We start from the raw sequence: 10908 nt of genomic DNA, 5'->3' as shown, positions 1-10908 counted from the left end.
ACAGATGATAGATAGACAGACAGATACAGACAGACAGACAGACGATAGACAGACGATAGACAGACAGATGATAGATAGACAGACAGAGACAGACAGACAGACAGACAGACAGACAGACAGACAGACAGATAGATAGATAGATAGATAGATAGATAGATAGATAGATAGATAGATAGATAGATAGATAGATAGATAGATAGATAGATAGATAGATTTTTGTTGTGTGATGTTTACCGTGTTGTTGGGATGGTAGTTCAGATGTAGGCCGCTGTCACACAGTGGAGACGATGTTCCACTGCTCTGGTCACTTGGTATACCTAAAGAAATCAAATAAACGGGTAAGTTATTTCATTATAAATTTCACTTTAAAAGACTTTGACACTTTAGGTTCTATATTAACCGGTGTATATAGCGTGTCCAATCCCAGACGTACATGAGCAGTCCTCACACAGCGGCAGCTTCAGAAATGCAGGCGTCCTCTTCAGGAAAGACACGGTCAGAGTCACTTCCTCACCTGCGTTTCGCAGAACCTGCACCTGAGAGCAATCAATATGCTTGCTTATTCAGTTATTAGAATGGATGTGTCACTTGTTTTGTTGCAATTAGTCAAGCTTTTAAAGGATGAGTCAAAATTACTGACACACTTCTGTTAAAAGACTGAGCACAGGGAAAAACTGCTTTGTAAAAACAGCACTGATTGAACTGAAATATTATCTAGAAAAGATGAAACATACCACTTCTTCATGACGATAACTCCTCACGTTAATGCCGTTAATCTAATGACAACATTAGAAAAAGAGTACAAATTAGTGAAAGAGTAATAAGAGGGAGTTATGAATAGATCCTGATATACACAACCGTTCAAAAGTTGGGGTCAGCAAGTTTCTGAAAGAAGCCTCTGATGGCTGCATTTATTTGATCAAAAATACAGTAAAAATAGCAATATTATGAAATATTATTACAATTTAAATGAACTGTTTTCTATTTGAATATATTTTAGAATGTAATTTATTCCTGTGATTAAACGCTGAATTTTCATTAGTGTCACATGATCCTTCAGAAATCATTCTAATATGTTTCTAAAATATGCATTCTAATATTTCTTATTATCAGTGTTGAGAACAGTTGCGCCGCTTCATATTTTTGTGCAAATGGGGATACGTTTTTTCAGCATTCTTTCAGGAATAGAAAGTTGAACAGAATTGTATTTATTTGAAACCTTTTGTAACAGTAAAAATGTTTTACTATCACTTTTAATCAATTTATTGCATCCTTGCGGACTAAACATTTTTATTTGTTTTTTTAATTGCAGACCATAAACGTTTGAACAGTAATCTATAAATGTTTTAATAATTAAAAATTGCTTGTTGCAAGTACATCCACCAAAGATCTGAATCAGATCAGAATTGAAGCTATAATAATATTAAGAACAAAAAAATCATATTAAGGATAGTTTATATGTTAAATAAAGCTGACAGTCAAAGCAAGCATATTTCGAAGAATTCATGAATGAATTGTTCAGAAAAATACATACATAATTCAGATTGAATATATAACCCATTCACTGCAGAGGATCCATTGGTGAGCAAGTGATGCAATGCTACATTTCTCCAAATCTGATGAAAAAACAAACTCATCTACATCGTGGATGACCTGAGGTTAATACATTTTCAACAAATGTTCATGTTTGGGTGAACTATTCTTTTAATAGTCATACTAATTAGGACACACAAATTAGTTTAAAATGCGTTTGTAATTGCTTATTATACAGTGCATTATAAAACTAATGAGATATCATTTCTTTCACTTTATAAACTATTAATATTAACAATAATAATAACAAACAACTGAACATCATTACATCAATTCATCAATTCTGTTACCCAGAAAAGCAACTAATATACAGCTTTCGGCAAGGAAATATCTGACCACAGCTCTGAAAGTCAGCAGAGACCAGGACAACTAGATGAGCCCCAGATCCCCAGTAAAGACCTTGTCTCAGACGACCACCGGGACAAGACCACAGGAACCAGATGAGTCCTCTGCACAATGTGACTTTGCTGCAACCTGGAATTGAACTGCTGGTTGTCTGGCCAGAGGAGAACTGCCCCCGCCCCCCCGACTGAGCCTGGTTTCTCCCAAGGTTTTTTCTCCATTCTGTCACCGATGGAGTTTTGGTTCCTTGCCGCTCTCGCCTCTGGCTTGCTTAGTTGGGGACACTTCATGAGATATAATTTCTTTCACTTTATAAACTATTAATATTAACAATAGTAATAACAAACAACTGAACATCATTACATCAATTCATCAATTCTGTTACCCAGAAAAGCAACTAATATACAGCTTTCGGCAAGGAAATATCTGACCACAGCTCTGAAAGTCAGCAGAGACCAGGACAACTAGATGAGCCCCAGATCCCCAGTAAAGACCTTGTCTCAGACGACCACCGGGACAAGACCACAGGAACCAGATGAGTCCTCTGCACAATGTGACTTTGCTGCAACCTGGAATTGAACTGCTGGTTGTCTGGCCAGAGGAGAACTGCCCCCGCCCCCCCGACTGAGCCTGGTTTCTCCCAAGGTTTTTTCTCCATTCTGTCACCGATGGAGTTTTGGTTCCTTGCCGCTCTCGCCTCTGGCTTGCTTAGTTGGGGACACTTCATTTCCAGCGATATCGTTGACTTGATTGCAAATGATTGCAAAGATACTATTTAAACTGAACTGAGCTGGATGATGACATCACTGAATTCAATGATGAACTGCCTTTAACTGAAAAATGAGTGTTTACTATTGTCATTTTGCATTATTGACACACTATTTTCCTAATTAATGCTGTACAGTTGCTTTGACACAATCTGTATTGTTAAAAGCGCTATATAAATAAAGGTGACTTGACTTGACACTGGAAGGTGCTGCTGACCAAGAGCCATCTAATAAATATATACATTACACATAAAATATGATTTAGCATACTGATGGCAAAAAAACATTATGATTGATTATTTAGTCAATCATTAATCCATACCATTACATATTTTAATTATTTATAGTTAGATTTTTATGGCTTTTTACTTTTTATAATAGATTGTAATCCTCTTTATAATCCTTACATTAAGTCCTTATTGTCATCAGAAAATGAAAAGTATTACAGAGAATGAAACTGTAAATCTGTTGTCTGTTAAATAACTGTTTGCTAGTCTGCAGACAGGGGAATTAAAGCAATCGGTTTTGACCTAACATCTTTGTTCCCCAGTGGAAAGTCAACAAATCCATTTATTTGATCGATGTGCTCCTGCCTCCCTACACACGACTACAGCGAGCATTTATTTGGATAGAGTTTTGTTCAGCAAATAACGCTGAAATAGATCTGTTACAAGTTGTATGCGAACACTACTTTATCTAAAATAACAAAATGTTTCAACGGCAATACCGTATTGACCCGAATATAGGACGATGTTTTTTTCTTGGAAATACATCTGAAAAAACACCGTCGTCTTATATTCAGGGTTTAGACTTTGACATGTCAATAATACACCCACAACAATAGGTGGCGCCAAATACGCATAAAACGAGTGTGCCATGAAATACGTAATGTAATGCGTGTTGTAAAGATCGCAAGTAAAAACAAAAGAGAAAGAAAACCTTACAGCTGCATGAGTCGTGACTGTCACGTTAGCCTGATGGGACCAAACTCCCTTTGTGATTTTAAAGGGGTTAAATCTTGCAAAAACATATCTAAATCACATTTTATCATAAAAATGCACTAGATTTCATTTGATTTGTGATGAAATATGACTCAGACATGCTGTTTGTGAGATTCACCCAACAACAAATTTTCTGGTACACAATGATACTTATTTGTACAGGATGAATAAATCACTGGAGGCATTTCCTGCTGTTTTTCCAGTGCTGCTTTATAAATGTCTTAATAATTCACATTGTGAAAAGAATCACACAGCAGTAGCTGACCACAGCGCTGTTGTCGTTTAGCATCAAAATGCCACTTGTGTACTAGAAGTACTAGTGAGCGCTAGGATTAAAACCGTCCTGAAGATTGTTTCACAGAGGAATCACTTCTGCTATTTCATCTCCCAGAGTAGCACAAATTAAAATCATGACCAGTGGAGCATATTTAATCAGAACAATCGCATAATTCGCACAGTCTGAAACCACTCAGCGGGGCAAATGTGGAGAGATTACAGCTCTATCTGCCAGTTTGTTTTTTTGTGGAAGCTTGTTTCTGCTATGGGATAAAATAATTAAACTGTACATACATGCATGGTGCTGTTTTTTTTTTTAATTGTTTAAGCAACTTTATTAATTATATATGGTTTATAAACATTATTTTAAACATTATGCACTTTTTTTTCAAAGATAGTCATGTTATTTTATTACGCTTTGAAGAAACGTTTTGAAGAAACGAAAAATATTTTGCGCGATGTGCCCTCTTGTGGCCTCAGGAGAGAAGCCAAAAGCTTTTTTTCCCCTAACTGAAATTATGCCTTTTAAATTAGAATATAATTCGAATTTTGATAATATTTAAGTAGAAAATTCGAATTTAGTTTTTCAGTCATTTTGACAGCCCTATTCTGAATTAGAATTTCTTAAATCTCAGAAATCTATTTTTTTTGTTTCCGTCACAGAATAAAAATTAAAAAGTAATCGCGACTTTTTTATTTTACAGTTCTGATGTTTTTTCTTGGAATTCTGAGTTTATGTTTTACCATTCTGACTTTTTATCTCTGAATTTTTTCCTAACAGTTCCAAGTTTATGTCTTGCAATTCTTGCAGTTTATATTTCACAATTCTGTCTTATTTTCTCAGAATTCTAAGGGTTTTTCATTTCTCCCATAGAATTCAAAATAAAAACTGGTAATCGTGACTTTTAGATGGCGCCACCATCTGTACAGCTTGGTGGCGAGTCTATATCTCACAATTCTGACTTTTTTTCTCATCTGGGAATTCTGAATTATGCCTTGGAATTCCGACTTTTTTTTCTCAGAATTCTGAATTTATATCTCACAATTCAGAGTTTATATCTCAGAATTGTGAGGGAAAAAGTCAGAACTGTGAGATATGAACTCAGAATTGTGAGAAAAAGAAAAATCTAAACTGTGAGATAAAAAGCCGCAATTACCTTTTTCATTTTATTTTTTTTTATCTCATAGCGGAAACAAGCTTTTATAGTTTTCACCATATTTTGTCTGTATTCCAAAAGCAAGGACAGCCCGGCTATTTTCCCCCACTTTAATCAGCATGCTTTTGCTCTAAGAGTGCTTGAATGGTAAAATGTTGGAACATTTCTCCATAAGTGGCATGTGCCATAAGATACCTTCATAAGCGAGACATATTGGCGAGCCCTTGGATTCCAAATTCCCCATTATATATCAAAAAATGACAAAAAGCCATCTCAGTGATGAACCTTGTCCTCACATGGAGTGCACTTAAGAGGAAATAGCAATCTGAGGTTCATAACGGAGAGGATATGTGTCTCCAAAGCAGCGATGGTGAGTACCTCTTGAGTGCCATCTGTCAAAATGAGCTACATGCCCCTTTAAAACCTCTGAGCTGGAGGAGACGTCGCGGATCGCTCAGAATTTCCACCACGGATCGATTCCAGCTAAGAAAGTCCTGGCAGAATACACAAGGCCTTCAGACAGCGGCTTTATGAATAATTCATTGGCGTGGCAAGAACGAGTGTTCCCTAATAAACATCTCTATGAGGTCTACAGGTCTTTCCACTCACGTGCCATCTGCAGCTTCCTTCATACGGAAAAAAGAAAAGCCAATAAGTTTAACGTGTGGCTAATGAAACCACTCTCATTGTCATTTATCAAAAACGCGGCAGAGGAATGCGCAGAAGGACGCTCAATAGTTTTGTATAGTTTTGAATAGTATTGATTCAATAAAGCTCTCCTAGTGGCCTAAGACACTTTTTGGCTATACAATTTAATAAACCAACATAACATGTCACAAACAATGATAAAAGACACAGTATAAGATAAAACATTATGATTACAGAGAAAACTAGTTTCTGCACAAATATGAAACTTTTAGCACCTTAATAAAGCAATAACAATGTCACAAAGCATGTTTAAGTCATTTTTCACCTCAAAAAATTGTAGGATATTTTGCTTTGTGACGTTATGAAGCTCATCTCTCCCTAAATTCACATTACCGTAATGCATTCAGACATTTTAATTTCATTTATTTTGCCATTCGTAATACTTTTAATGATGATTTCAATCATTTTACTTTTTTTAAGAATAGATAGATTCGAATATAGTTATATAGATTTGAATATAGAATATAGATAGAAATAGATTTTTTTGAATGTAGAACATTTTTTTTTATATTCTATTACAATTTTTATTAAGCTCAAATCTCCTTTCATAGTGGCCTAAGGCACTTTTTGGCAATAGAAACCGATATATAAAAAATTATATCACAAACAATAATAAAAGACACAATATAACATTAAACTAAACACAGAAAGTTTGTTTTAAAAACTACACAAATAAAAAACATTTAGCACCCTAATAAATTCATAACAATGTCACAAAACATGTTTAAATCATATTCACCCCCAAAAAATTTGGATATTTTGCATTATGAAGCACATAAATTCTCATTATCACAATGCTTTCCGACTTTTAAATTAATTTATTTTGCAATTCTTATTATTTTTCAAGATGATTCTTCTTATATCCGTATTACTCTGACAAAGCAAATTATTTCAATAATTTTTTTAATCAAAATAAGCAATAATAAGAATGGGAGCCTATGCTTAACTGTGATTAAAATAAAGTAACAAAACTTGTACAAATAACAGGTTTGGTTTTGTTAATGCAAGATATAATCTTATATATTTTTTTCTATCATGAGATATGCCTTCAAACACGAACACTTTGTATTTTATAAAATTATTACCATGCATTATTGTTACAGCACTGGTTTATTAAAAACAACACCATGTGCAACACAGCTAAGAATCAATACCAAGGTCATTCTTATACATTCAGAGCTCATTAAATCGCATTTGCTGTGGCTTGCGACCAAAAATAGAAATGTTGTTGGGTGTTCTTCACCGTGACTACATAATTTACTATGTGTTGTTTCTATGCTTTGCTTTCTCTCAGAAACAAGCCTGGCATTCAGCTCATAAAGTTTCACCCTGACTCACTCGCTTTGTCGTTCTGTGAAAATGAGATGTGATTTGCATGTTAACAGGCCAGTGCAGTATGGCTGTTTTTTTTTTCATCTGCAACATTATTTTAATACAGGCACCTCATCGGCTGGGCGTCTCACAACAATTCCTTGGGCCTTCTGGGAGATGTCACTAAGAATTACGTTTTCTGCATTGCAATGTACAGATTGAAACACAGCATTCCTCTCAGTAGTACAAGAAATAGAGTCTAATATGCTTTCTAAAAACATGACAGCAAATTTAATTTGGCTAAGATGTTCTTAAAGGAACAGTCCACTCAAAATTTTAATTCCAAATCACTGTCACTGTCAGCGAAACACCAAAGGAGATGCTGACACTGCTCTTTTGCACCCAACAAACAGTTATAGTGGCTGTCAAGCTTCAATAAGGACAAAAAAGCACCATAAAAATCCCATAAAGTAGCAACTGTAGCACTCAAAACTCGGAAGAATGAAAGTCATGCCGGTTTGGAATGACACAAGGGTGAGTAAATGATGACAGAACGTTCGCTTTTTCGATGAACTATTCCTTTAAGATCACCTACTCAGCAAAGGAGTCGATTTGTCAAGCTCCAGCTAGAGGCCTGGGTATTTTCAGCTTACCTCCAGGGAAAGATCTTCAGCACAGCACAGCATGGAGGTCAAGCCATGGGGAAGGAGGCAGGGGAGTCTTTGCAGATGCTGGTTAAGGGTTGATGTTTTTCTTTCCTTCCTTTCTTTATTCCAGTACAGGGTTTTGGCCCTCAGGCCCAGCCAGAGTCCTACAGCTGCTGGAGTAAAGCAAGGAATTAGTAAGGTAGAATGATTTGATTAGCAAGGTCAATTCAGTGGATATTTTTGCTCTTTTTAGCATCCAAACTTGTAAAAGTTTGGTCACCGTTAAAACAGTTTGCGTGGTAAAAGCTTCTCTAAAAAGTCGTTTCTTTAATTTCATCTCCTGCTGCTACAGAGTGTCATTTTTTTAACTGTCCCACCATGAGCATTGCGCTTTTAAAATGCTGTGTCAAGTTAAAAACAGAAAAAATCAAGACCCCGGCATTCTGTTTCATTCAGCGTGAGCTGTTTTTCAGCTGTTTTCCGAATGTAGTTGCGTTGGTCTGGTTTCAAATGGTAGAAAATGCAAATAAATTCAATTAACCTTATAATCTTGCAAAGTTAGGATACACTTTTTTATCCTTTTAAAGCAATAGAAAACACACAAAATAGAATAACCACAGTTATCACTATTCACTTTCTTTGTATAGTAAAGAGCAACTCGGAAATTCTGCTATGAATAACTCCTTTTGTGCTACATGGAAGAAAGCTATTGGAATGGTTTCAAAAGACATGACGGGGAATAAACTATGGTGAAAGTTTCATTTTTTAGGTGAACTATTTCATTTAAATGGAGAAGAAAATGCCTTTCTTTTTCAAATTTGTTTGTTCTTTTTAAAGGCCTTGCATTTAATCAAATTGGCACAACCAGCATTGACTATTTAATATTACACTCTAAAAAATGCTGGGTTAAATACAACCCAGTTCTGGGTCAAATATGGACAAACCCAGCAATTGGGTTGTTTTGACCCAGCGGTTGGGTTACTACCCAGAATGTTGGGTTAAACATTTAACACCCTGCTGGGTTTGTCCTTTTTTAACCCAGCGCTGGGTTATATTTAACCCAGCATTTTTTAGAGTGTATCAACACCAATTGCTTTTAGTACTGTTTTATATTACATTAAAAACGTAGCACTGCTTTGTTTACAGTGGTAATCAGGAAACGATGTATTGCTGCTGTTCCATTAGCGCCACCTGCTGTCAGAGAGTGAATTTGCGTCTCATTCAGCCCATCTGCTGTTTTTGTTTTGTGCAGATGTTTTATGTAGCATATTTTCACAAAGCTAAGCTCAGACTATTCTTTTTTTGCTTTAAATTATAAAATTATACAATCTAATTTAAATAAAAAATATTCATGCTACATGTAGAATGTTTGTTTGGATCGTGATTAAATTTCATACATGCTGATTTATATAAAGGCACAGTCAGGGGAAAAAACGTGATAAACCATGAAACCTCCGAAATCCTAAAAAAAAAAAAAACCGTGATGCAATAATAATTTTTTCAAAAAATTAAGATTTATACATCAAAAAGACAAAATTAATATTTTATAAAAACTTTTTTTTTTTTTAAATTGAGATTTATACATCATATGCATATGTTATCGAAGCTGAATAAATAAGCTCTCCATTGATGTATGGTTGGTCAGGATAGGACAATATTTGGCCGAGATACAACTATTTGAAAATCTGGAATCTGAGGGTGCAAAAAAATCTAAATATTGAGAAAATCGCTTTTAAAGTTGTCCAAATGACGTTCTTAGCAATGCATATTGTTAATCAAAAATTAAGTTTTAATATATTTACAGTAGGAAATTTACAAAATACCTTCATGGAACATGATATTTACTTAATAGCCTAATGATTTTTGGCATAAAAGAAAAATCGATGATTTTGACCCATACAATGTATTTTTGGCTATTGCTACAAATATACCCCAGCGACTTAAGACTGGTTTTGTGGTCCAGGGTCACATATATTAAACAAATAATTACCAACATACAAATACGTCATGAAAAACCAGTGAATGCTGAACATTTTCAATGTTTAAAACAGTTCAAAACAGCAGCTCAATGAGATGTTTTGACCTCTTTATTTGAAAACGACCAAATCCGAAAATACTTGGTTAGTAATGCATTGCTGCTGTCTAGAGAATGCATCAATCCCCCAATTGTAATGGTTTTATCTTTTCTACAGGACTTTGAAAAGAAATATTGAATTCTGGTAATTGTGTTTAGTGGCCAACATTGAGAACAAAACAATCTAAAGCAATTTACATCTCTTCCATTGTGAGCCTCGTCTTTTTCTCCCTCGTTCCCTGAAAGAGAGATTCTGAGACACAAAGCGCACAGTCAATACAGTCAAATTGAAACGCCAGGCTTCCAACAACACGACTAGCCTTTAGATTCATAATGTTAGTGCATGATTGCTTCCAAACTATTCAGCTCCGAGACAGTTTGCTAGTTTAAGAGGATTATCTGCAGAAATAGCAAAAGCATTAAACTATTATATGTGAAAGCATTCGGTTTAGTAGCTGTGGATAAGCTCCAAAAAAAGTAACAAGACGTATGTTTTGTAAATTGTCTACTGCGTTAACTCAGTCTTGGAGTTTGCAGGGGTTTATTTCAACAGAACATAATGCAATGTGATCTCCCATCCTGAGGCTAATTCATCCATGGCCGTTCTGTGCACGTTTCTACATGCTGAGCTTTACTTCACACATTTAATTTCACAACCCCACGATTTTCCCTCTGAAACGTCTAAAATAAAACCATTATTTGTCATCGTTAAAATTGCATTATGCACGGCTGACTCATACAATCTTGCTTCATATATGTGTGTGTGCCATTACAGCAGCTGGGACATGTTTATTAACTATAAATTTGTGTAACAGAGTGTTTCAGCATGTCTTCATCCATTAGCGAACTATCCTGGTCTACTAACCTTCTGTATATTTCTCCGGCTGACATCTTTAACCTTTTCTTTGACAAAATGCTGCAATTGTAACTATAACTTGGCTATTGCTGTAAAACGGTTTATTGTGGTCTCCACCGGTCACAGTGGACTGGGAACTCATGTACTTATCACCATCATAATGGCCAGAGCGTTGG

General features: G+C 35.3%; 1 protein-coding gene across 1 annotated transcript in view; it reads right to left on the bottom strand.

Annotated features, from left to right (window-relative positions):
* Positions 1 to 1491, bottom strand: part of LOC107555287 (gamma-1-syntrophin-like) — a 21935-nt gene extending 20444 nt beyond the window's left edge. Inside the window, exons 1-4 of the mRNA XM_016238043.1 lie at positions 1477 to 1491; positions 735 to 776; positions 434 to 536; positions 235 to 317 (exon numbers count right to left, since the gene is read on the bottom strand). Of these exons, the coding sequence (XP_016093529.1) occupies positions 235 to 317; positions 434 to 536; positions 735 to 776; positions 1477 to 1491 (243 nt within the window). The remainder of the gene's footprint in view (positions 1 to 234; positions 318 to 433; positions 537 to 734; positions 777 to 1476) is intronic.
* Between the last annotated feature and the right edge of the window lie 9417 nt (positions 1492 to 10908).

This window comes from Sinocyclocheilus grahami, unplaced genomic scaffold (genome assembly GCF_001515645.1).
Source record: "Sinocyclocheilus grahami isolate Dianchi unplaced genomic scaffold, SAMN03320097.WGS_v1.1 scaffold19.1, whole genome shotgun sequence".
Classification (NCBI taxonomy): Eukaryota; Metazoa; Chordata; class Actinopteri; order Cypriniformes; family Cyprinidae; genus Sinocyclocheilus; species Sinocyclocheilus grahami.
This window is presented reverse-complemented; position numbering and strand designations above follow the sequence as displayed.